This window comes from Hyaloscypha bicolor, assembly GCF_002865645.1.
Source record: "Hyaloscypha bicolor E unplaced genomic scaffold K444scaffold_126, whole genome shotgun sequence".
Classification (NCBI taxonomy): Eukaryota; Fungi; Ascomycota; class Leotiomycetes; order Helotiales; family Hyaloscyphaceae; genus Hyaloscypha; species Hyaloscypha bicolor.
Window position 1 is genome coordinate 1,715,638 of NW_020194628.1, and position 25,185 is coordinate 1,740,822.

Here is a 25,185-nt window from a genome sequence, read left to right on the forward strand (position 1 = left end):
AGAGTTCTGCGGCTTTGCGTATCAGAACGTCCGGCCCAAGACCAATCTCTTCAGGTGATCAAAATGGCGGCCTACTAGACTGAGAATTGGTCACTCATGGCTTGCACACTGAGACCCAGAGAGCCGGCACTTCGCACGTCGTACCAACAGCTCGATGTTTGGAGGGAACACTACCGGACAGTCATGGCTGCTGGGAGTCGAACAACACTGTCAGCCGCACCGAATAGAACTCGCCACTATCAAGGCTTGATGAGGATACGGGTCGAATCTTCTCTTCAGGAGAAGGTTGCAAAGCCCGGACATGTCATGTGAATCATGGGAGTACTTCTGGGGTTGGATAACAGAGGTTGAGGTTGACATAGAATGAAAGAAAATGTTGGTTGGGAAAGGACTCGATTGCAGTTCTAAGATGGGTTCTAAAGGTCTATATATAAGGTCTGATACCCTGGTCGAACAGGGGGTAAAATCAGGTGATTTGGCAGCTGACAGAGGCACGAGAGGCACGAGAGGTACAGTACAGTACGGTACGAAGGGGCTTTGGTGCTTCGGACGGTCGGACCTCACGTCGGGCCGGACCTTGCCTGGACAAGCAGCAGGCTGCAAGGCTGGCGCGGCGAGACGGGTGGATGAATATCCTTTGCTTACGTTCTAGGGCGGACGGCAGAGAGCTCGAGGACCATTTCTTGATTGCATCATAATACTTTGATAAGCAGCCTTCCTCGAAATTAACACTCTTCCATCGATGTCATATATCAGCCCATACCGGCGTTCTATATGTCTGCGACCTCAGATAACAGCCAGGCAGACCCTTCGACGTCTGCCAGCGTGGAAGAGATTCAGGATGCAGATCAACCATCTGGCCCCTCCATAACGGCAAACACCAAACCTCCAGAGAAGACAATATCCTGCGTATCATGTCGAAAACGCAAGCTGAAGTGCGATCGGGTGAAACCGAAGTGTGGCACTTGCACGCGGCTTCGACACGAATGCGAATTCCCTGAGCGGAGGCGCAACCAGGGCAGCAAACGAAGAAATATCAAGGAATTAGAAGCAAGACTGGCTCAAGTCGAGACGCAACTAATCTCCGAGTCGAAACAGACTGCTACCACTCAAACAACATTAATACCTGGTGCTAAGATGGATTGGAACTCGATTGGAATGAGCATGAACCTAGATCCGGAACTGGATGACGATGGACTTCTCGACCCCTCATTCGATATTTCGCAGCCTGGGCTTGGCTTCTCAGCACCAGCACCGACCATGCCCACCGATTATTTTGGTTCCTACGAGCTGATAGGTCTTGGACTCCAAGAGCCCCTACCTCCTCAGGATATGATGGACGAGCTGCACACCATATATTTTGAGAAATACCATCGAACTATGCCAATGATGCATAAGCTTCGATACTACGCTTCGCTGGATCGGGCACCGCACATGCGTCCTCCTATCTGTCTACGATATGCTATGTGGACCGTGGCCGCCTCCCTTTCAGATAAATACTCCTCGTTTGAAGCCATCTTCTACGAGCGGGCGCGGCGATATCTTCAAGATGCGGAAATGAAGGTGAGGCCCTTGGGGAATCTATTACTTTTGCCGCTAAAACGATACAGGGGCACGGAGAAACGTTTATTGCTGTGTACTACGCACAGGCTTGGAGTCTCATGGCAGCTTACGAGGCTTCGAAAACTCTCTTCTCACGAGCATGGTTGAGCGTCGGACGGACGGTTCGCCTTGCTCAAATGTTGGGCTTGCACAGACTCGATGGCGATCACTCGGCTGGAAAGAATATGTTGGCCCCTCCAAAAGACTGGATCGAGCTTGAGGAACGTCGGAGAACTTTCTGGGCCGCCTTTTATGGAGACAGATGGGCAAGTTCCGGGACTGGATGGCCCATGGTAGTCGACGACAATGATGTAAGTTACCTCGATGCGGTGTCGCAAATCTCCAACTAAAAGGATTCCAGATCTCGACAAATCTGCCTGCATCTGAGGAGGCTTTCGAGAACGGCGTAACGGAGGACACGATATCCCTACAAGAAGCATTGACCCCGGAAGGTGCTGCCAAGATCAGTTCCTTTGGTGGGGTTATCATATCAGCAACCCTTTTCGGTAACAACTATCAAGTAAGCTTATTACCCTATAACTTTGCTGTCTCCTTATATTAGAGCTCTAGGCTTTGCAGCTGTCTCGGGACCTCTCAAGATCCCTTTTCCCTTGTGTCCAATGATCAAGACAGCCGGCGCTCGGAGCTCTGTCGATACTTCCACGCTCTGAGAGTGCTAACATTTTACAGCACCTTCGTAAAAAGGGACCCGATGAGCGACCTGAGGACCTGTCCAATGGAGAGTTTTGGAAAAGACACCGGAGGATGGATAATGTTCTATCAAACACCTTCATGTTCCTTCCAGATCATCTCCGTTTGCCACAAAATGTTCGGGACATGAATGTCGTCTTCCTGCACATGAACATACATGCCGCATCCATATGTCTTCATCAAGCCGCTATTTTGATGGCGAAGAAATATAACATCGATCCTAATTTCATCGAGCAGAGCCGCAATCGAAACATTATGGCTGCTGAAGAAATCACGAATATCATGAGACTCATTAGCCATATGGATACAAGTAATGTGAGTGGCCTCGATGTCAGAATTTGCATACACTGACCTCGTAGTAGATGAGTAGTTGGATGGGCTTCTGTCTTTATGTTAGTGGAGGAATTTTCATCCAGGATCTCAAGTCAGGTATGTCTCCTCTTTTTATCCCAAATATTCCGTACGGAAATATGAGACCTGAGCTGTCGAATCTTATTCAACGACATGCCGCTCCCGTTTACAATACTGATGTGATCGTTTCTAGATCGGCCACGACCACAAAGTGAAACAGACCTAGAGTTTCTTCTTCTAGCACTGCGCGTTATTGGCACCAGGCATTCAATCATGAACCATTTCACGGCACAACTTGAGCTTGATATGAACGCTGCCGGCGTCAACGATAAGCTGGCAGAATGCCCCGCCAGTTTCAACCCTTATGGGAATCATTCAGACAAATTGCCCGCTCCAATGAGAAAATTCGAAGAGCTCAATACATCATATTCGACTTCCCGCAAATCTCCATCTATGACAGACGTCCTAGAAGATTTAACCAACGGAAACATCGCGGCAGGCTTTCGCAAAAAGGATAAAGAGCCTCATCCTTTTAGCGGTCAGCCGTATACAACTCCTTATTTCATCCGCGAGTTGCATAGACGCGAGAAGGAACTGAACGCAGACCAGAACACTCAGAAAGCGTCGAGTGGTGGAGGCACCGAGTCTACACCGGCTTTCACTGCCCACATTCACGGCTTTCCGGCCACGACTGATGCCTTCTGCGCTTTCGAACAAGATTCCTCTGTACCAACTGGCGATACACCTTCTAGCGATTCATCAAGCTCGAACAAAATGCAAGGCAACCCCAACACAACACCACCAGATCTAAACGCGAAATCATACCCTTATCGACATATTGATCCGAGCAACCACGGTGGCAAATCCTACGGCATTTTTCAAGCGGACCTTACCTCGTTTGGTGATCTTCCTGCAGGCTGGGATGGGCAGAACAACCTCCCTGGCCTTGACATTGGTGATCTGGGAGGCAATGGGGCGCAACACGATTTCTCTAGCTTCGATAACGGCCAACATGGAGTCGAGTTTCATGACTTCATTCGTACTGATCCTTGGAATACTGGGCATTTACCAGAATGAGACCATTCTCGCTCTGAAACCTCACCTCCGGCTTCAAGCAAGGAAAGTGCTGGAGACGGAATAGCTCTACACGCCACCCCGACTCAAGAATACACCCAACATACTTATACTTTCCCGAAGGCTTGCTATCCCGCACATTTTGAGCCTTGTGGCTATATTCATCCTTTGGGATCTTTTCTTCCTGTCTAATAGTAACGATACCAACGGCCTTGTGGAGCCACACATATATGTCTATGGAGCTTTGAGATTGATTTTTGCAATTTCGGCGTATTACTACGGGGTAGTTTTGGGAATACCCCTTGGAGACCAGGGCATCATGCTCATACTCACTGGAGTTCTTAAAGTGGTTTGGGCAGTACAGGCTCTGGGGATTTATCAACCAAGGCGGCGTGCGAGCTGGTTTGTATCTCGATTTGGGATCCAGTGATCTGAATGGAGTTTTATGGGGGAATTTTGATGGATTCATGAAGGTATTGCCCCGCATGATCATTCCGTCGAAGGTGGGATGACAAGAGCGTGTGATATCTGTACGATTATATTCACTACTCAATCATAAAGCCTTTCAGGGCACATACACACCGCCATATTGAACTTTTCAAGAGAAGAGAGCATGCCCATTTTTGAGCATACCGCTCCTTCACGGGTGGGAGGCAGCGATGGAATCTTGGTGGCTAGAAGTTACTAACCTCAAAGTTGCACAAATAGGTTTGATTTTGGGTTTAACATGAAAAGGAGGCAAAAGACATGACCGCCCGTCTTGTCGATTCATTGGCCAAGTGGGTGGCCCACGCTACCCTTCGTACTGCGCATCATACCACTCACAAATATGTTGGCAGGAGCACTCGGGAACATCCAAAAAGGGGTTGTTCAATCGATCCTGATTGATTTATTGGACAGGGAAGCGGTGGGAAAGAAACCCACCAACAGATTCTGGGCTGCACGAGTACATTCTAAGACCTGTGAGGCTGCCAACGGGCTAATGTCTCATAAATTTTGGTCGGGTATTACATGAGAACACAACAACAGTGGTGGTAGTTAGAGGTACATATTTCTCTGACTGACGCGACCCTTGTATCCTTTAGAGGTATTTGCTGCACCTATCCAAGCTGGTTCCCTTCAACTCTGAACTGCATACACACATGCCACAGCCGTCACCAGCGTGCCCTGCGCAAGCCTTTTTACCACAACTAAGCAGTGCCAGCTCCTACTTAATAATAACACCTAGCGAATACCACTCCAATGGGAATCGAGATGCTTAGAAAGAGGAGAAAGATTCTTGCACTCACGATCTTACTTCAGGCGGGTGTCAGCTTCAATCATGACCCCCCAAGGAATTCGCCAGCTTCGAAATCCACCCCTCAACGACGTTGAAATACGCAATATTGTTCGTTGCCAGATACCCAAAACGGGGGTTGCCCTGCACACCCACATCCGCCATCCTAATCCAATCGGTCTTCACATTGACTTGATTCAAATGATTGATTACACAATGATCATATGGGATGTGTGGACTCGCTTCTCCGGTGAGAGCAGCATACGGGACTTTTGCCACGTTGGGAAGGGTATGAATCTTGTAATTTGCAGTGGAATTCGATTGCTGTATACGCGATCTCAGCGCGGGGTTATCCTCCCCCACTGTCTCGGTGACGAGATCCGCATAATCGCTGATCGGTGGATAATAGTTCAGATTCGTGACAGCCAACTCGAAAGGAGGAGCTGCCGTTCAACTAACAGACGACGTCGCGTTCTCCACGTAGGACTCGAAAGGTATATTCCCCGGTTCCAGGTTGACGTTTCTGACGACGAGTGAGGACATTCATCAGACAGCAAGATAGGGCAAAAGGGCAGTCTTATTATTCTTGATGTCGACCTAAAATCCAGAATTTTTCATCCCCTGTGCAATACCAGCCACCCCTAAGACTACGGAATCAAAGCTCACAAAGTTAAACCGCGGATTCGTCACAACGCCAACCCATTTTAAGCCCTCATACTTTTCCCGTCGATTCCTCGATATTTTCCCTCGGTGCTCTCTTCGCGGCATACACCGGCACAGCTTTTTCCAACCTTTCGTTCCCGCTGTCGCCACCGAATTTTATGGGTAAAATCTACTTCACGCCAGCTTCGCCGCAGCTTCAATCGTCTTTATTTCGAGGCCCCGGGACTGCACTGTAATGCAGGGTGAAGACCACGGCATCTTGACCAGCGAAGATTTCCGAGGAAGGAGGGAGAGGTGTAGTCGCCTGTTTTGACGATGACAGAACTGGAGAATTCAGTACTGGGAGGGTTGCGGGAGGCGGGAGTGATCTTGAATTTGTTCGCTTCTAGGAGGGATTTTACAACGGTACCGGTCGCACCAACGACAACAACGTTTTTGACTTGAGATGGCGTCGCCATTGCGAGACAGAGAAATGATCAAAAGTAGGGGAAATTTGATGGACAAAAAATCACTCGATTGAAAAGGTATGAGGAAGTGTGGGATAAGCCAAACATGAAAAGTGAAATTGGACTGAGAGGAAGATCTCATATCTATATACTTCCAGAAAAACATAGATTGCATGCTACCATGGTTTTTAGTTCGATTTTTGGTCCGATTTTGGTCGGTCAACAGGCTCCGGACGGAGTTCAATTCCTGAATCATTTCTTTACAAACCCGCCTTTTAGCGCTCCTTGTCCTCTAAGCGAGACTCCTGGCGGAATAAAATGTCCGCGAAAGGGCTGGAGAAACTAGTTACAGTATAAGAATCATCAGAAGAGGTCGGATTAAAGTTGATCGGCGGCCCCCGCCCGGGAGGAAGTTGAGTTCGCCTTCCCAGTTTCCAGACACGGAATAGTACGCAAGTAAGTCACGCCGAATGAACTTCATGATACTCTCCCCCCCTAATTAAATGTAACAGTGGGTCAAAGTGCAGGGGTTTTTTTGTACGGCAACTGGACCGTGCCAGGCTGGTTCTGCGGGGGCCCACTATTACATTCATTAAGGGGGCAGGGAGAGTAAACTTCTGTCCGATCTTATATCTTACCTAACCGCTCATATGCTCTGAAAATCCAAAACGTAGCACAGTCTTTAAATTGGTGGGTGGTATTTTTCTTTTTTGAGACTGAAATTTGAGGCGGAATTGTGTGAAGTGGATTTAAGAAATGCCGTGAATTGGGGCTAGCAATGTCTCACTCTCCCTCCCCGCGAATTCCTTATTTTCTTGAACACTTGTAGCTTTAAAAATACTGCGCAACCTTTTCTCCACTCAGGTACAGTCTTATGAAAAGATGAGAGTTGGATGGGATTCTTATCATAAAATCTGGCCGCACTTTCGGAGCAATAGCTCCTAAAATTCGTCCCCTCGAAGGCCTCAATTCTTAATATCCCCCCTTCCTTCACCCTCTTCCTCAAAATGAAGGATTCATGGTCAGCAGGTCCAACATTCCACCGAAAGTCCTAGAAAAGAAATTCTTCTGAGTCCTGCCGAAACAAATGTCCCCAAAACCATTAACTCATTCAGCCCAACGGCTTCCCCCTGCATTGCCCCCTGCATTACTCCCCAGCCTCGCTTAATGGAGGCGTCTCTATTTTCAGAAACAACCTCAGACGACTTCCCCACCGCAACATCGATCCACCAATTGCGAAAGCTTCGTCAACGGCAGATCCTTGGTGAGGCGTATATGTTAATGTCCGATTTGGATACGGCTGAGCGAATCAGCTGGGCAGGGAGCACAAGGAAGCCTTGTGAGCCCTGTGTGAGGAACTCATGCCACTTCTCGACGTCTATAATTTCCACGTTGTCCCGCCTTTCATTGTTGAAGCTTTCATTCCTTCTCTTCTCTCGTTAAACAGCTTCTCATTACTTATCTCTATCACTCTCTATCACCGCATTTTCGATTCATATTCCTCAAGTAGTTACAATGTTCACCAAGTCTCTCCTTTTCGGCGCAAGCCTCGCAGCCCTCGCAGCCGCTGATCCAATTCCTCAAGCTGCTCCAACCTCCTTCGATCCCGCTGCCCTCTCCTCCGAACTTGCCTCCCTCACCGCATCCCTGGGATCACTACCCAGCGGAGTGATCCCCGGCCTGCCCTCCTTCTACAGCGACTACCCCACCCTCCCAGCATCTATCGAATCCGTTCTCGCCACCGCCGTTCCAAGCAGCGTTATCGCCACCGAAACCGACCCCTGCGCCTTCGTGACCGACGCGCCGCAATGGTACAACGCCCTCCCCGCATCCGTCAAGAGCGCTCTCACGAGCTACGAGTCCGCGTTGGTGAGCTGGGACAAGGCACATTCTAAAGAGCTGGCTTCGTTGGCCGGGACTGCGTCGTACACGGGCAGCGTGCCTGCGCTGGTCTGCACGAATACTGGGGCTGCCGTTGTTGCAAAGACGACGGCTTCGTCTACGGCGAAGAATACGGGGACTGCTGGTAGTAGCACACCGAATAATGCCGCTCCTCATGCGACTGGGGCTGTGGCAATTGGGTTTGCTGGTGCCGTCGGGGTGCTGGGACTTATGGCTGCGTTATAAGGGTGATGAAGTACATTCGTGATACTTATGATGGACCTGACAATGCGGGATTTTCGATTGTACGATGTAAAGAGTGTATTGTACGGAGTCTGAGCGTGTATTGTGGGCTGCGGTGAATCTAATTGAAGGCAATTACAAGCTTCATCAACTGCCTTGGGTCGATTGCTCTAATCATGGTTCTCTCTGCCAGCTAGCAATGTATGTATCAGTCCCAGAGCATGCCTTAAATTTTAACATCACTCTTTCTCTTCCAGCGCTTATTTAGCTCCAATTGCTACATAGTGTTACACTAAAGGTCAAAGTATCATTCCCTTACCTCGCCGTGAAACATTACACAAACCCTCAGCAGACCGCACCGCAATGAAATGGGGATCACCTGACCCATCCGTTTCGCCCTCCTTCGTCCTCTGGGAGCTTCTCTGCCTCCTCCCTCTCAAATTCTGATGCCCATGCTATATCCACATTACCGCAATCGGCACGTCTCTCACCCTCCCCACAAAATGCAATTCAGCCTCAATTGACCTGTATCGCTTCGGAAATTTCGGGAAATAATGGCACAGTTTATCTGGCACAGCACATGCTAAATAGACCCTGCAGAAGCGGCTGAGCATATTCAATTTGCTTAATTGAAGTTTCAGGTTAACGCATTCCTAGCTCAAGTGAAACATGAAGAAGATTCGTTGATCAATGCGATGAGTGGAGAATCGAGGAATTCCATTCCCACGAGAGGAAAAGGAGGCGAGAATTATAGGTAGATGTATGTGCATTCCGAAAAATATGTACAGGGGAAGAGACATCAAGTCCATATTTCCACCGTAACCCTCATCCTCAAAAGCTTTCTCACCAATCGTAAAGACCGACTTTTGAAAGTATCCTCAACCCTTTGCAATGCCGCCTCCCAGCCCCGCCGGTTTTTCGCAATAGTACCACTGCAATTAAGGGAAGGCGGGCTTAGCATTCTTGAGCAACATCTCAAAGTAAGCCTCGTTCCACTGGCCAGCCTGTGGTGCGGGGCTGAATGCATCGGGCTTTCCGCAGAAAGAATCGTAACGGCTAGCAGAGGCGTCGCTGGTGCCGTCAGACTCTCCACCAGGCTTGACCCAGACAAAGGCATCGACGAGTGGGTCGCCAGTGGTGGCGGTAGGTCGGACACCGAAACCGGCTCCGTTGACGTTGCACCAATCTCCCCAGGCGTTACGGAGGCCTTGCACGGCGTTGCGACCAGTATCGATGATGGCGTGGTTGGGCATGCCGCCCGTGTTGAGGAGAGGGCAGATGGCGTTGACGTATCTCTTCTCGTCTTGGCATTTGTTATACTGGGCATCAGATGCAGTGGAGAACTCGCCAGGGTTGGCCGACCAGGCATTCCAACCAGCAACGTTGGTGGAAATACCGAATACTTGTTTGGGGGAACCGGCGGCCTTGTAGACCTTGGTGAGCATATCTGCGCCGGGCTCTGTGATCTTGGTCAGCTTGGTCGGATATGATCTGGAAAGTCGGGTTACAAACGCAAGTTGGCATCCCATCCGAGCCATCCTCCGTGACCAGCATCGATGTACATGGCAACATTGGGAAGATTAAGGGTCTCGAGGGCATATGCCACACCAGACTGGTAGTCTGAAGAGGCGCTGGAGCAGGTGGTCAAGTTGGCATTGGTGACCAAGTTGGGGAGAGAATCTGGCTCGATGATTAGAGCGACAGCAACATTAGGTGCCGCCTTGATGGCAGCAGCAATAGCTGTTCATGATTTTAGCATTTGAAGGTACAGAAACGCTGTCCCGGAGTAGCTTACGGTCGATGTAATCAGACTTGTACTTGGCCAGCGATCCGGTCGCGAGCTCTCCATTGGAAGCCTTGGCAGCACAATCACGGCCTGGGAGATCGTAGATGACGATACCCATAATATCTGTGCAAGGTGTCTCTGCCATCATGGTAGCTACCAGTGGAATTCGGGCAATTGTGTCGCTATTGAGATTTGCAATCAGTTCTGCAACGCTCGAGGAGGCCTTCAACTTACATCCACAAGAAAGTGCCCACTTTGGCAACAGCAGCGCCCGCGGCTTGAATGCTGGCATCGGTCACATTGGCCATGGCGTCGCTAATTTCTTTGGCGTAGACCGAGTTGGCATGGAGAGTACGCCCCATGAAAGGATTGGATCCAGCCGCAAGGGTAACGGCTGAGGCACAAGCAGCGACAGCATCCTTCTTCTCGAGGCTAGGGGTTGGCGTAGCGGCAACAAAGGCTGCAAACGCAGCTAAACTAAAAGAATACTTCATGTTGCTTGCTGGCAGTCCGTGCTTAAGAGATTTGGAGGTGACGATCAAAGGAATGACCAAATGAGTCAAGGGAGAGCCTATCTTATACATGAACCACACGGAGAAATTTTGGATATATGAATTAAAGGCGATCCTATGCCTGGACGGAATCATGACCTCCAGGCCCGAGATTATGGATATTTACCCCATCTGGTCCATGGCCTTGCGTTCCGTAGAATCATATTATTCTCTAGAAGTAGATGAGTGGACTAGAAACTGATCCTGTACATAATTGTACCTGGCAAGATATGTAGAGAACATCTGACGAATGACTTCCAAGTTTGACTTAACAGCCTGTTAGGCGCATGACGCCACAAATTCACACGCTTTTTGGAGTGAAACAATCATAGAGTGCTCGTACATCATTGGCGCTGCCCATGAAAATTTTAAGCCTTAAGAGTAAAACGATCGGGTGCCGGAGGCGGTCACTTGAGGCCGAAATAAGGGGGAAAGAAATTAACAGGAAATATATGACGGTCCCACAATGCGGCCGGAACATCGAGAGACATCTGCGATAGGTGGTCTACTCGCCAAATTAACAAGTACCTCGCGCGTACAGAGTCTTGTACAGTCCCCGCATTCTGCCTCGGCGGGAAGCTCCCCTGGAGGACAAGGAGAGACAGCCTCGTGCAGCAGCCTCGACAATATCTTGCACTCTACTTGGGGGCCTTGGCAGTTGTTTTCTAGTAGGGGCCAATCACAGCCCATCGCTGGAAGTGCCGTGGGATGGGATGCGAAATTGTAAATTCCTCAGAGATTTACCTACTGGACAGAATTGCGGGGTGCATAGATACCCCTTCTGATCGACACAACTCTGCGCAGACATGAAATACCCGCCCAAATGAAGATAGGGAAGCGAAAGACTTGTGGCGGCATTGGAACAAACTTTCCCACATAGGCATCTCCCGAAGCACCCGGTAGATTCAGCGATTTGTTCGGAGGGTTGCGGAACTTCGCTGCCGGCCATCAAGCACTCGCCCAAGCCTTCTTCATGTGATACATTCAAACATCGAGCTGGTAGGCCGTGCCGTGCCGCGTGTAGAGTGAAGGTGTGTTGGACGGTGGGTATTCGCAGGTTTCTTGGGAATCCTTGGCTTCGACTTGGAGAAAAGCTCCTGCCATAGATATTGCCTTTCACCGCAGCTATTCTTGAATACCTACAGCAAATCCATCAGCCCCGCAGCCTAGACCATCGTGCTAGCTTGCTTGGTCTTGAGGATCATAACCAGACGGATATATTCTGAATTGTTCCAAGGCCGCGGGGAGACCAGGTGGGGGATGTGTCAGGACTTCGGACCACGCAGAACCGCCGATAGCAGGTGATGGCTTGCCGGAGCTGTATATTGGAGGGTCGGGGGGTTCGAGGGCGTAAGGGCGATGCTGCTGAGGAATAGCGGAAGCACAATCAAGCTGGAACGTCGTCCCGAGTTGCATCAAAGCGTGCAAGCGGTGGCCGTACAGAACGTGTAACGAAGACTAAACCGAATTCAGCTGATCTACAACAACGTCGCAGCGTTCTCGATGCTCAGCACCTCCACAATTAGATACCCCTTTGTTGAAAATGTCTATCTTGCCAGTGCCAAGTTGGGGCTAGAGCATATGGCTCTTACCTCCGTTGAGTGGGACCTTGAGTGCTCTAGCACGTCCAGCATCGAACGGGAGATGACCTCTAGTGTCTTGCACAGATTGATTGCGAGAATTGAGAAGTTCGAATAAAAGGTGGGGGTGCATCGTGGAGAAGCGTACGGAAGCCATAGCGATGGAGGTCGATGACTGGATCTAGTGGGATGCTTGAAAAGAGTGAGAGAGGGTTTGTCGAAACTTGAACACTCCCAGAGCGGTCGCACAAAAATTCGCACGTCACATCCTGTCAGCCCTTTATCAGTATTTCGGAGTACCGCGAGGATTCAACCCCTTCCAGGCCTTCGACTACAATCGGAGTTGCCGATGTATGCAACCGTATGAAAGTGGAGGTTTTGAGCTCGAGACTATGCGAACCGATGGTGCCTAGAGATGGAGAGGTGATGTGCGTCCGATGAGAGATTCTGCGCGCAATGCATCGAGAATGATGTAGAAAGGAAATTATAACGAGAAGAGAGAGGATAAAGAGAAGAATATAAGATGCGGGAGGGTGTGAAATTTAGCTTGCGATACCGGGACAGTAGGAAGGAAGGTGGATTGGGAAGTTCGGTATAAGAATGGAAAGAGCGACCTCAACCCAAATAGGGTACTCCTTCCTTTCCAAATTCTCCCCACACGTCCCCAATCTCGAACCGTCCTGTCAGCTGCCGCATCGAACTTGAGAGAGGATGGAAGAAATTTCGTGTGACTTCTGGCGTAAATTCGAAGGCGCGCGACTTACCTGCTCTGAGGTTTCAGAACAAGCATGTATCACTTCAAGGACAAAGATATGCACTGCTTGAAAACAGACTCGACTCTTGAGAGAATAGCTTGCACTTCGGATATGCCCCAGTTCCCTCCCTAACAATGGTTCGAGTGAAACAAAAAGAGATGTGAAGTTTTTCGCAACTCACTGGAGGAAGCCTCCGTCAAGACTCAGGGCAGGTGGAATGAAGGATGTTTCCGATCGTTATCTTCAGAAGCATATCCGCACGAGCGCAGCAGAAATCTTAGTAAATTCCTGTTCAGCTCAAATCAACGAGATGCTTCACGAAAAGTAAGGCCAAGAGGTTGAACTGGGGCTACTTTTTCATCATCCCAGGGAGTGTTGTTGTTGATGATTCTAGCCCCTATTTTTTCAGCGTTCGCTTAACCTTTCTTCTTCAGAGAGAGCTCTTAGTGAGTGTGATAAGCAACCCATTGGGTGTCGGCGATAGCGCCATATTTCTTTCTTGAAATTCGATGGTTGTGCTCCCTGTGTTTATTTATGGAGTGCAACCAAGCGGGCAAAAGTGGAACATCGCGCCAGATTGACGTTGGTCTGATTGGATCGGGACACCCTACAGCTTGCTTTGTCAGGGACCCTGTATCAATTTGCTGCACCACGACAGCCTCTTCCTCCAACATCCCCAGGTTATTGCTCTGCCTGCTTGAGCATCAGGCTGTCTATCCTTTTGAAGCCATTTAAAGACAGATGCGGGCAAAATTGTATCACCGTTTGGGGCGACATGCCACACCAAGATGCGGGTACATGCGGAGCGAACACTTCAGGATCTAACACCTTTGCGACGAGATCCATTGGTGATGGAAGCTTCGATTCAGTTTCCTCAAGGATGAAACTTAAGAGAATGCAAAGTCTATAAAGATGAAGAATGTTCACACCGACAGGAGCACAACGAGCAGCTTCAGTTTCGCAAATCAAAAACCAAACACCATTGTTCTTCCCTAAATATTTTCTCCCACTCAATTTTTATTCTTTCGCATCTACAGCTATGCGTATTAATTTGTCAAGCCAGTCCGACTCTAAAACTGGCATGGGAGTAGTTGTGTTCTCGAGTTCGGAGTCCAAGGTACAGAAGGCTTTTGATTTTGGCGCATCAGGGTTCCATATCACCAGTGAGGTGGAGAAGTTTGGAGGCATGCCCAAGGTTGACATTTTCATGGTTACTGCCCATATTATCCCAAACTTGTCCTTGTGAGTAATTTTTTTTAACCGTCCAGTTTCCTCTGCTCACTCTTTTGCTTTAGGTATTTGCCAGTCATGGCACCTAGAGCGAAGGTGTTCCCTTTGGCCATAAGCATGGAACCTCTGAAGCTCACGCCGCTGTCATTGATTGCGGGCGGTCTTATAGCGAGTGGATCGGGTACGTTACCAATTGCTAGCGTCCGAGCTATGCCGGCTTTTGCTGCAGAGCATGATATCAAACCTCAAATTCAGAAGTTTCCCATGACCCAAAACAATGTCACAGAAGCAATGCAAAAATGGGGAGATGGCAAGATGAGGTATCGTGGGGTGTTAGTCGTACCATGAGTTCGAGGCTAAATTGAGGAGGGATTCTGCATAAACAGATCCTTGATATGTAGTCTTATATCAGACCGATTGTTCTAAATAGTTCCTTTCCTTTCCTTCCAATTTGTCCCAGTCCCCATAATCCCACCAATCTACGCTTCATTTCTTGAAATAGTGTCCCTGTTCAAGATCCTCAATCAAACCAGCTTGGGTTGGATGCCAACCCAGCTGTTCCTGTGTTTGTTTGCTCGAAACTGGGTTATCAGCGCCGAAGAGAAGAGCAACGAATCCGAAATGGGCCTGTGCTTCCTCGACGGGTTTGGCAACGACAGGGAGGCTCAGCTGCTTGCCGATTGCGTTGGCGATGTCTTGAGTGGGCACCCCTTCTTCAGCGACTGCGTGGAAGACGGAACTGGCTTCAGCCTTCTCCAGAGCTAGCTTGTAGACGCCGGCAGCGTCAAGCCGATGCACAGCGCTCCATCGGTGTTGACCTTCAATGTACGCAGAAACGCCCTTCTCGACTGCGATGTTGATCGTCCTCGCTACAAACCCATGGTCAGTCTCACCATGGACTGTCTGCTAAGGAGTCAGCAATGTGAATTCCAAGGAGATTTTCGGGACTGGGAGCTTTGAAGCCGTTTTGTTCCTGACACACAAGGATCAAGGAGTCATGACGACTTCTAAGAAATATCTCCGGCTCTCAGCTCTGATAAAAGAGGACGACGATGCCGAATGAGAAGAGCCTTACTGGTGGGAGGCGGATGACAGATACGCGGACGCCGCGTGATGCGAAAGCCAACCCAACTGCTTCGTTCTTTCCACGGAGCGATGTCATCGGATGCACCACATCCGGCAGAGTTTCTTCGGTGCCAAGACTACCCTGCGGGAGCATCATTGTCCCGGAGGTGAACACAAACGGCTTCCCAGAGTCCACAAGCTCGTTGCCGATGGCCTCGATAGCGAGCCGATCCGTCTCGGCAGCCTCAACATATTTGGAAAAGTCGTGAATGAAGGCAAGGTGGATCACACCATCTGCTTTGGCTGCTCCAGCTTTGAGGCTTTTGAGATCTTCGAGGTCACCTCGATGGACCTCTGCTGCCACGGCCTCAAGTGACTTGGCGGATGCGTCTGAACGAGCAAGGCCAATTACATGGTGGCCTGCACTGATGAGTTGTGGGACGATGGCACTGCCCATGTAACCTGACGCGCCAGTTACGAAGACACGCATTTTGGCAGCTTTCGGTGAATTGAAAACAAAAAACAGGGTTAAAAGTACAGCTGCAACGTTGATACTGACTGAATGGGAACAATGGATGAAATTGACCTTCTGAAAATGCTCAATTTTGAGACCAGCTTTATACTCATTCCATCATTCATTTCAAACCTCAGTCGATGTACGGAGATTAGACTTAACCCCGGGCAGGATAGTTGCTCCACGTTCGTCTTGACATTCGGAATACGAATTGCAGTTAGTCCAACAGGGTACGAAAATACGAATGGAGGTTAGCAGGGTCACGTGCCAATTTACTCGCGCTCGCAAGAACAGGCGGACCTATCACAAACTGACTGCCGCTCGTTATATTTGGATTTATAACTTCAAGAACTTTGTTCACAGCTAAAATAGGGGTAAATATTGGATGACTAAGATTAAGGGGGGGCGAAAGTCTGACGGCACTCTCTAACCGAGCCTTCCGGCGCCCAAAAAAACATCAAACATCACGACGTCTCAAGCGCATCATCAACAATAATACGGGATATAATCAAAATTTATCCTCCCGTCGCGTTGTTACATAGTTCTGGCCCCTCCATATTCAGAAGACCAGAGGACAGCAGGCCCACATAGCCGACGCTCCTCTACAATGGTTGTCCCGCTCCCATACACTCTGCGTACACGTTATGCATCCATCGCCATCGCCTGGACGGTCATCCTCATCCCTCCAATCTTCATAAACCTCGGTCTCTTCTATGGTCTCTGGTACACCACCAATCTCGATCGGATCCTTGGTCTGTCTCTCCCCCATCCCCTTTTCCTCTCTTCACACCCCAATCCTGTCCCTCACGTGACCTGCCCCTAACAACACTCAGTCCTCACCCTCCCAACCGCCATACTCGGAATCTTCACCATAATCGGCATAGCCGAAAGAATCTACAAGCTCACCCAAAAGTCTCCGCAATACCGGCCCCTCAACTCCGGTCGGTTAGGGCTCGATATCTTCCAATGGGGATATTTCCTCGCTCTACTCTTAATCTCCGCCCTTATCTCCAGCACGCTCGCGCGAGGAGATACCGACAACGATGGCCATGAATATCAGATCCGATTACTGAGCTTGCCGACGGTTGTACTGATGTACATGCTCTCTACCTTAACCCTCCTCTCCTTGATTGGAAATGGATTGGAAGTCAAGCTCCCCTTCCGATTCGGGAGCTCACCGCCTGGAGAAACGATCCGTCCTGCGATATTCTACATCGTTGAAGACGTGGTTGCCGTTGACGGGAACGGCGAGATTGAATACCGCGAAGCTTTCAATGCTCGGTATGAAAGCAGTGAGATGTTTCGGAACATGCTTTGGAATCTGAGTGTATGCTGGATGCTGGCGTTTTATGTGTTGGGAGCAGTGGTTGCGGTGTTAGTGCTGCTGTTGCCGGTGGCAAGCGTCTATGCTGTTGGGTGGGCGGCGCCCTTCCCGATTGCTGGGTTGATGGTTGTGGCGACGATCTTTTATGTAAAGAGCGTTATGAGGAAGGAGGGGAAGGAGGAGGATGAAGGAGAGGAAGGCTTAGGTGGTGATGAGAGGGCGCCTTTGCTGAATGGCGTAGGGTAGGAAATTAGGACCTTGGAGCTGGCCACTGATCGCTGATTATCAGTCATTGAAATATGAACCCTCAATTCTTCTGAAAGAACTTTGAAATAGAGTCATGTGACTATCGGTGGCCGAGATACTCGCGCACAAAATCCCCTTTTGTTAGGGTCTTGACGCACCAACCAAGTCCGGTATGCAACGAAATTCATGTCCCGAGGAGCGTGAGCTGTCATTGGTGGGTAAAGTCCAGAAGTGTTGCCGAAAATGCAAAATGTGCAACAAAATTTATGATTTTGCGCTACTGAACCATTATTGGCCTGTGCTATGTGCAGCTAAAGTCTTAGAGAGGCAGAACTAGGCGTGTCGAGGTGAGACAAGCTCAAAGGCGATAATTCACTCAAAGGAGGCAAAAATCGGAGAAACTCAAATGCCCCTATGCCGGAATCGGGATCAGTGTTGCCGAAGAGGTGCGCAGTGCAATGAAAGTCTTTGAATTGGGCTAAATAATGAATGAGAGCTGTGAGCGGCCGAGACGAAGTGCAACCAAACTCTATGAATTGAAGTGAAATGATGTAATTAGCCGGTGCGTCTTGCAACGAAACTCCTCGAGTCAACCTAAGGGGCGAAGAGAAGCAGGGAGTTATCATTGGTCGATGCTATGTGCAACGAAATGTCTTGCTCTAGCACCAGGTAGGTGAATCGACTTGCAGCACATTTCGTTGCATATCTGCGAAATTACCCCTTTATCCCTAAGCCTTTTATTCACTCCTCCAAAAAGGGGTAAAGCTGTACTCATGCAGATATGCAACAAATCCTACCTTAAGGGCATCTTAGCAGTGAATCAAAGGTGAAAGCATGGGCAAGGGGAGAGAGTCACAGCTGCTAGACTCGCTGAGATGGAAGGGATCTGTAAGCACCCTATTTATTCCTTTTAATCAAAGATATTTCCACTCTCTTCGAACCCCCTCTAAAACGCCCCTATATCAGAATCTAGCCAAGGTGCAAACTCCTCTACCCAGCCATTATCCCGCCCCAAGGAACCTTACGACCCAGGCGCCAAAGTCCCATTATTCATCATCGCCTTCCTCACATCAAACCAATACAAGCTCAAACGACTCCTACTCCCACAGAACTCACTCGAGTTCCCTGGGCACTTAAATCCACAATTACTGTCAGATACATTCAAGTTGGCGCTCCCTGTGTTGAGAGTATTACCGCACCAACACTAAACAAAAGTTAGCCATCGGAAATGTAATATTCGATTTCAAACCCGGATTACTTACCTCGCGGCCATATTCAACACCGGCATACTGGTACATCCAGCAATTGGAAAGGCATTTCTCGATCGTCATGTAGGTGCCGTTGTTCTCGATTTGCTTTTGGAGAGCTCGGCCCGAGGAGGGCTCGGAGAGGCAGGAGTAGTAGGTAAAGTTTACATTTCCTTGGGAGGTGACCGGGGGGCCGGTGTAGGCTGCGGCCTTTGACGTAGTTGTTGAGGAAGACGTTGATGAAGATGAGGGGAATGAGGATGAAGACGAGGATATAGAAGATGAGAGGGAAGATGTTGAGGTAGCGGATTGCAGCGTGCTGGATTGAGAAGTTGATGTCGAGGTGGTTGCTGGGGCGGAGGCCGAAGTCGATATCGTTTGCATTGGAGACTGGGCTGGTGTGGAGGACGAGCTTGTGCTTGCTGCCACGGCATTAACGGTTGAGAGAGAGCTTGAGCTGCTAACAGATGACGAAACAGGCGAGAGTTTGTACATCTGGAGTCTGTTTCCCGCACCGCAGTACTCGTATTGATTGCCAGGGCACGAAAACGAGCAATCGGCTTGCGTTGTTGCATTCGTGGATGTCGAGTCAATAGTGTTGCCACAGTAGCCTACGACAAAGTTAGTCCAGAATTTGAAAGATGTAGGAGATTGAACTGACATTCTCCTCCATACTCAACGCCCCAATAAGTAAATCCTAAACAGCTAGAAGCACACATCTCGAGAGTCATTGCAGTGTAGTTATAGAAAGAAGCACCGGACAATGCTCGAACGCCGTTGCCTTCCGTGTAGCATCCTTGGAAGGCGTATTCTCCAACGGTTTTCGATATTGCGAGCGTCTGGAAAGGCGCCGGTGCTGGTGAGGTGCTGCTAGAGCTTGATATAGAGATGGTTGGGCTCGGTGAGAACGAAAGGCTGCTTTGAGTGCTTGATGCAACTGTTGACGAAGAAGTGTCTTGGGTGGATGAGACACTTGCTGGCAAAGAAACACCGCTGCTCTGGCTCGAAACAGAGCTCGAAGAAACAGACAATGAGGAGCTGCTCGACACACTGGCAGAACTTGTCCCGTTCTTAATGTAAACCGTCAACCTGTTTCCAGCGCCACAGTACGCGGTGCTATCGCCTGAGCAGGTCATAGAACAGTCCGAATTGCTTGTAAGGACCGAGCCAGCACCAAATGAATTACCACACCAACACTAAACGAAAATCAGCAAAGAGTCGGTTCCTTGAGGGAGGGTACTCACTTCGCGGCCGTATTCAGCACCGAAATATTTGTATGCTGAACAAGATGCAGCACATTGAGCAATGGTGTTGGTGTTTGATGGGTAAGAAGCAGCTCCAAGGGCTCGAGTATTAGTTCCTTCCGTGAAGCATCCCATGTAGTTGTAAAGGCCCACAGATGGAACGATCGTGGGTCCTGTGGGAGTAGGAACTATAGATGAGACGCTAGTGGAACTTGCAACGGCCCCTGAGGCACTGACCGAGGATTGTGCTACAGATGATGGCGAAGAGCTAACAGACGTAGAGGATGCCGACGTCGCATTGTACGCGTACAATTGAAGTCTGTTGCCAGCCCCGCAGTACTCGTTACCATTTCCGGGGCAGGTAAACGAACAGTCCGCTTGGTTGGTAGCCTTCACACTTCCGGCGCCGAGTGTATTGCCACAGTAGCATTCTCTACCGTACTCCACAGCGAACATCGAAAAACCTGAACAGAACGAAGCACAGGATTCCAAGGTCATCGAGTCAGCGGCATAGGTCCTGCTTGACAATGCTCGACCATTCGTAGCTTCAGTCCAGCAGCCTTGGAATGACCAGGTGCCAACATTCTGCTTGATTTGTGGACCAGTGACTGCTATGGGAGCAGAAGTTGATCCACCAGTTCCAGTTCCAGTGGCACTTGAGGTTGGCAGAGTGCTTGGGGGAGTGTAGCTTCCGTTCTTCCCGTACACGTTAAGTCTGTTCCCAGCCCCACAGTACTCGGTGCCGTTATCTAAAGAATCAGCTCTGCATCGTGAAACATCGAGAGAACCTTACCATTGCAAGTCATGCTGCAGTCAGAGGCGGCGGTTGGGACCGCGCCAGTCCCAAGCGAGTTTCCGCACCAACACTGGAGAAAGTCAGTATGGCTTCAATGTCCTGACAGGCGCTGCTTACCTCGCCGCCGTACTCGAGACCAGCATAGATATAGTTTTTGGCTGAGCACGTATCCACACACATCTTGACAGTTTGTTGAGCAGGATTATACCCCTGTGCCAACGCTCTTCCAGTTGTAGCTTCGGTGTAACAGCCCATGCTTACATATCCGTCGACATCAGGATTGACGAAGGGCCCAGTTGGTCCAGTGCTGACGGCAGTCCCATTGAAGCGACTAGAATCGGCGAATAGGGAGATGTAGGAACCACCTGCATCACTGCCAACTCCGTTGCCACCGCAGATTTCGTTGATATTACCTGCAAAGAGTTAGTTAGAGAAAGAGGCATCTGAGAGAAGGGGGGAGCTTACCTGCACAAGGATAGTTGCAATCGTCTTCTAAAACTTGTTGTATAGGGATGTTAGGTCCTCCCCAACACTCCCGGTTGTATTGAGTACCGCAGAAGACGTATCCACCTGCAGCACAAGCCGCGATACATTGAGCAATGGTATTGTTGGGATCACCGTAAATTTGAGTCTTCAGTTGACGACCGGGATTATTTTCCTTGAAGCATCCAGTATATCTATAGAGGCCCAGACCATTGGATTGAAGAGGGGCAGCTTGCTCTGAAACAGCAAGACAGTCGAACTGAATGTATTGCTTTCCGAAGCTGGGGTCATCGACGTTCATTGTCCATTGAGCGTTGCCGTGGTAAGGGTCTGTGTTCCATTGCTCTTTGGGGACTGAGCAGTAGAGCGTTGCAGTTGCGCTCTCACCGGGAGCAAGGGTCGTGCCTTCAGCCAAGTCAACTTGATTGTTGGCCCCAATGATACCTGCAACACCAAAAGGCGGTTTCGAGACCGTAAGGGATAGACGGGCACTGTCAGAAGTGGCATTGTTGGTCAACCGCATCTTCAAGGACCGCGTCAAGTTCTCTGTGACATTTCCAAAAGTAAAATTCTGTCCTTCCTGGTACTGAACCCATCCCGTCCCATCTGGAGTCTGGAACTCAAGCAGAGCAATTGGAGGGCTACCGCAGGTACCAACAACATCAAACACTTTGGTTCCTCCGTTTGATACAACTCGAACATAAGCAGCGAAGTTACCACTCGCAGAGGTATCAAAGTTGATGGTGACAGTGACTCCGGAGTTCCCCGGGATGGTCGTCGGAAGCCCAATGAATGTGAAAGCTCCAACCTTGGGCCCTATAGAGGTATTGTTGGCAGTGACCCATGGACCGGTCTCACTCTTCAGCGAATACTGAATATTCTCAATCGTCAAAGGAGAATTGCCTTGGTTATTGATGAGGAGGGACTGGTTGACACCTCCAGATTGTTGACCCGTAATCGCACCTTGGAATGCTAGGGTCACCGGAGCGACTGAGAGTAGTGCATTCACACTCTGCCCGTTGCCTTTCAAAGAGATCGGGGTGCTGGTGCTGTAGCCGGCGACGTTGTTTGTGGTTGCAACGACAACATCGGAGGACAGTGGGCCGACGGTCTGAGGATTGAAATATGCTTGGAAGCTGAAGGTACCGCCTTGCGCGACATTCAGAGGTACCGTTGGGACACCAGTGATGTTAAAGTTGGCATTCCCCGTCAAGTTTACGTTTGTCACGGTAACCCCAATGTTGGCTGTGCAGGTCACTGTCTTTGCGGCAGTAGCATTCTTCAGGTTCGCAGTGCCAAAATCGTATGGCGAAGAGCAATTTATGGGTAAGTTGACTGGAGAGCCGAATCCATAGAAATATCCTTGGGTCGTACCCATGTACACGATGCCGTCTCCGAAAACTGGGCGAGTAAACTTAGTCGTACCAGGGACATTGAAGCCAGCGATCTGGGTCATCAAGCCATTTTCTGGAATCGCATTGTAGACACGGAGGTTTTGTCCGTCAACGTCACTTGTCCAGACAAGGCCAGTGCCAGGTTCGCCGTTGAGAGATGTCGTAGTACCGTGACCAACTCCAAGAACGTAGGCATTCTTGGTAGGAGAGTCGGCAACCTTGGTAAAGGAGGGAAATCCATTGTTGCAAGAGAATTGGAAAACATGGGTAGGATATTGGATGACTGTTGCTGGTTAGTATATTTCTAGGTATACTTCAATCGAATCTCCTTACCATTAATGTAAATGTATCCGCCTTCCAGAGGATACACACCAGCTCCAGCATACACAGAGTTTTCATTCTGGTAAACTTGAATAATGTCATCCAGCTTATTCGGTCCATTCTGGTAACCTCCCAAATTGTCCAAATTCAGCCAGTACGTCTTGCCGCTCTTTCCAGTGACAACGCCGATACGTTTATAATCACCGCAAGAGAACTCGCTGGGAAGCAATTCCAGAGGACTCGTTCCAAGATCTCGATCGGCTCCGTCGAGTTGCGTCTTTTCCCACGGCATGAAGAAATCCACGATAGTCAAAGACCCATCGTCGTTGATCGTCATGTGAACCGCGGCTTCCTCGAGGGAGGTCGGCGGGTTGCGACCATTCACAGGAATAGTGCTGAGTTGAGAAGCGTAACCGTTTCCAGAAGCAAAGAAAAGCGAGCCGGCATCATCAGAAGCCAATCCTCCTCCTGACATCCAGATACCCCCTCCTGGAGTTGTGTTGGGAACACCCGCCCCCTCCGTAGCGTATCTCTCGACGATTGCACCAGTTGTCTTGTCCCAGCCCATAATCCAGCCAGTGAAGTTGTATTGTACGCAGTGAGAGGCGAAACCGGCGTAGATGTATTGACCCGAGTGCAGCAAAGCAGGGCGCTGGTGGTGGATACCGCCATTGAAACTTCTAACTGGGTTGTTCCTGGCAACAGTTCCTTCAAGGTCCACAGGAAAGCCTGCACGTTCGGTGAGGTCATTGACGTTGATTGCGTGGAAGTAGTAACGGCCGTTAGGTCTCCCTTGTGCTACGCCAACCCCTCCATTCTGGTTCTCGTACGTCTTGGCAGTGAGATATAATGTATCGGTGTCAGGATCAATAACACCAGTGGCCGTCACACCGATGGTGGGGTTGATATCAACACATCCATTCAAATCTGCAGTCAAGAAAGGAATGTGCAAGCTCCTTTGCATCACAATGGCCCCGGTCTTCGCATTGATTTTATAGAGATTGTTTTGAGTCGTAGCAAGGTAGACATATTGAATGCCGTCTGAGGTTGTATAAACGAGCGGCTGAGAGAAGACTTGTTCGGTATAACCATTGTAGCGACCCGGAAGGGCAGTCTTGAAAAGTTGACCAAATTGAGAGCTGCCAACGATGGCAGGGTCCATATTATGATTACTAGTACTGTCAGAGGTTTTCTCCAGGGTTGACAGGAATCCTTACGTTTGATATCCAGCTCTGGAATTGTCTCCTCCCCAAGTAATGGTATCCGTTGAAGCAAAAGAGCTGACATGGTGAACAAAGAAAGAGAGCAAAAAAATGATAACGAGTGTAGGAGACATTACGCCTGACATTGATTGCCTTTGATGAGGCAATGGTCGAAAGTATAACGAGCGAAACTTGAGCCGTAGATGGCACGATTAATACTGGATTGCAGAACGCCCAACAAGCCTCCCGGCACAGGCAGTCCCCAGTATGTATCGGGATAATTCTAACGACATTCAATAGTGCCGTGCCGTATCGAGCTGAGATGCTGAACTAACAGGCCGGGAGAAAGAAACGCCTCAGTCTACAAACTTGGAGAAAATAGTGGATGGATTAGAAGCCACGGAAGAGGGCCAGATTCCCACCACCCCACTTCCACCTGAAGGCGGCGGACGAGGGCAAACTTCTGTATTTCTCACTGGAGCAAGTTCTCACTCCGTGCCAAGGACGGTCATATTTGCAGTTGGAAGGATGCTACTGGCCGAGGACCGGCCTGGCTCGGCGTGGCCTAAGAGACTGTGGGATAGTTCTTTGCGATCATTAGAGTTTAACGTGTGCTCCACCCCGCATCCTAGACCCTGCGCGCAATTTAGGAACCAAAGTTCCAAACTTTCCAAAGACTAGCAGGCCATGTTGAGTCGTCGACTAGACAGATCGAGACTGCTCCGCCACGAGGTGAAAGTTTGGGTCCTCCGCCGTGGCCGCCGTCGCCAGCGAGCACCCTCCCATCCCGGGAGTCGGGAAGCAGCCACGATGTCGTGTTGCCCTGCGAAAATCATATTGGAGAGGTCATATTAGATCAGCTACTCGGCACCATCGCAGATCGTGGTTCCGAATGCCCAGGATGTTTAGCAGATCCGGTTTGCTCTCAGACACCGAGTTGAGACGAGGGGAAAACTCGCACCCGAAGCTGCTCTTAGCATGCTATCCGTGACCTCGTATCTCTGGCGCCCCAGGCTGCTGCTGATCAACAATAACCTTACTCCTAGTATTTGCCCTGCGCTTTTCTCTGTTCGGAAGACTGCTTCTCAATTCGGATGGGGGTGGCAAGTGCGTTGGAGCTATTTTGGGCCCGGCTTCTCGCCTCCCGGACTCCATCGGAAGGGTTTCTGGCATCGTGGCATCGGAGATTTTGGCTGCTGC

General features: G+C 49.7%; 8 protein-coding genes across 8 annotated transcripts; 4 read left to right on the top strand and 4 right to left on the bottom strand.

Annotated features, from left to right (window-relative positions):
* Positions 1–774: 774 nt before the first annotated feature.
* K444DRAFT_634013 (uncharacterized protein) lies at positions 775–3,741 on the top strand (the record flags this gene model as incomplete). The annotated part of the gene is made up of 6 exons (XM_024883689.1): positions 775–1,563; positions 1,611–1,913; positions 1,964–2,122; positions 2,293–2,628; positions 2,676–2,742; positions 2,858–3,741. 6 exons carry the CDS (start codon positions 775–777, stop codon positions 3,739–3,741), a joined length of 2,538 nt encoding a protein of 845 aa, XP_024732066.1.
* A 1,224-nt stretch (positions 3,742–4,965) lies between these two features.
* Positions 4,966–5,781, top strand: K444DRAFT_99623 (uncharacterized protein). Its single transcript, XM_024888855.1, has one exon. It carries the CDS (start codon positions 5,060–5,062, stop codon positions 5,549–5,551), a length of 492 nt encoding a protein of 163 aa, XP_024732067.1. The 5' UTR covers positions 4,966–5,059; the 3' UTR covers positions 5,552–5,781.
* On the bottom strand, positions 5,458–6,298 carry K444DRAFT_617627 (uncharacterized protein). The gene has a single exon (XM_024881165.1). It carries the CDS (start codon positions 6,133–6,135, stop codon positions 5,884–5,886), a length of 252 nt encoding a protein of 83 aa, XP_024732068.1. The 5' UTR covers positions 6,136–6,298; the 3' UTR covers positions 5,458–5,883.
* A 1,152-nt stretch (positions 6,299–7,450) lies between these two features.
* On the top strand, positions 7,451–8,545 carry K444DRAFT_617629 (uncharacterized protein). Its single transcript, XM_024881166.1, has one exon. The coding sequence runs from the start codon at positions 7,639–7,641 to the stop codon at positions 8,248–8,250; it is 612 nt and encodes a 203-aa protein (XP_024732069.1). The 5' UTR covers positions 7,451–7,638; the 3' UTR covers positions 8,251–8,545.
* Positions 8,546–9,000: 455 nt separating this feature from the next.
* On the bottom strand, positions 9,001–10,511 carry K444DRAFT_569150 (glycoside hydrolase family 6 protein). The gene is made up of 4 exons (XM_024877224.1): positions 10,268–10,511; positions 10,043–10,215; positions 9,760–9,987; positions 9,001–9,706 (listed from the first exon to the last, which is right to left on the bottom strand). Exons 1-4 carry the CDS (start codon positions 10,393–10,395, stop codon positions 9,186–9,188), a joined length of 1,050 nt encoding a protein of 349 aa, XP_024732070.1. The 5' UTR covers positions 10,396–10,511; the 3' UTR covers positions 9,001–9,185.
* Positions 10,512–14,591: 4,080 nt separating this feature from the next.
* Positions 14,592–15,704, bottom strand: K444DRAFT_597044 (putative NAD-dependent epimerase/dehydratase; the record flags this gene model as incomplete). The annotated part of the gene is made up of 2 exons (XM_024878465.1): positions 14,592–15,052; positions 15,225–15,704. 2 exons carry the CDS (start codon positions 15,702–15,704, stop codon positions 14,636–14,638), a joined length of 897 nt encoding a protein of 298 aa, XP_024732071.1. The 3' UTR covers positions 14,592–14,635.
* Positions 15,705–16,196: 492 nt separating this feature from the next.
* On the top strand, positions 16,197–17,527 carry K444DRAFT_597045 (uncharacterized protein). The gene is made up of 2 exons (XM_024878466.1): positions 16,197–16,480; positions 16,562–17,527. Exons 1-2 carry the CDS (start codon positions 16,336–16,338, stop codon positions 17,296–17,298), a joined length of 882 nt encoding a protein of 293 aa, XP_024732072.1. The 5' UTR covers positions 16,197–16,335; the 3' UTR covers positions 17,299–17,527.
* Positions 17,528–18,090: 563 nt separating this feature from the next.
* On the bottom strand, positions 18,091–24,341 carry K444DRAFT_569159 (WSC-domain-containing protein). The gene is made up of 9 exons (XM_024877225.1): positions 24,001–24,341; positions 22,796–23,955; positions 21,051–22,745; positions 20,703–20,998; positions 20,583–20,655; positions 19,790–20,538; positions 19,207–19,741; positions 18,561–19,156; positions 18,091–18,502 (listed from the first exon to the last, which is right to left on the bottom strand). Exons 1-9 carry the CDS (start codon positions 24,129–24,131, stop codon positions 18,320–18,322), a joined length of 5,418 nt encoding a protein of 1,805 aa, XP_024732073.1. The 5' UTR covers positions 24,132–24,341; the 3' UTR covers positions 18,091–18,319.
* Positions 24,342–25,185: the final 844 nt, after the last annotated feature.

Excerpts from the sequence above, each read along its gene's own strand:
- K444DRAFT_617629 (XM_024881166.1), top strand. The coding sequence starts at position 7,639 with ATGTTCACCAAGTCTCTCCTTTTCGGCGCAAGCCTCGCAGCCCTCGCA.
- K444DRAFT_597045 (XM_024878466.1), top strand. The coding sequence starts at position 16,336 with ATGGTTGTCCCGCTCCCATACACTCTGCGTACACGTTATGCATCCATC. Across the intron at positions 16,481-16,561 it reads CAATCTCGATCGGATCCTTG|TCCTCACCCTCCCAACCGCC; the intron begins GTCTGTCTCTCC and ends AACAACACTCAG.
- K444DRAFT_569159 (XM_024877225.1), bottom strand. The coding sequence starts at position 24,131 with ATGTCAGGCGTAATGTCTCCTACACTCGTTATCATTTTTTTGCTCTCT. Across the intron at positions 22,746-22,795 it reads CGGATACATTTACATTAATG|TCATCCAATATCCTACCCAT; the intron begins GTAAGGAGATTC and ends AACCAGCAACAG. Across the intron at positions 18,503-18,560 it reads GTGTTGAATATGGCCGCGAG|TGTTGGTGCGGTAATACTCT; the intron begins GTAAGTAATCCG and ends ACTTTTGTTTAG.
- K444DRAFT_569150 (XM_024877224.1), bottom strand. The coding sequence starts at position 10,395 with ATGGGGCGTACTCTCCATGCCAACTCGGTCTACGCCAAAGAAATTAGC. Across the intron at positions 9,988-10,042 it reads CAAGTCTGATTACATCGACC|CTATTGCTGCTGCCATCAAG; the intron begins GTAAGCTACTCC and ends AATCATGAACAG. Across the intron at positions 9,707-9,759 it reads CGGATGGGATGCCAACTTGC|AGCCCGGCGCAGATATGCTC; the intron begins GTTTGTAACCCG and ends CCAAGATCACAG.
- K444DRAFT_617627 (XM_024881165.1), bottom strand. The coding sequence starts at position 6,135 with ATGGCGACGCCATCTCAAGTCAAAAACGTTGTTGTCGTTGGTGCGACC.
- K444DRAFT_99623 (XM_024888855.1), top strand. The coding sequence starts at position 5,060 with ATGACCCCCCAAGGAATTCGCCAGCTTCGAAATCCACCCCTCAACGAC.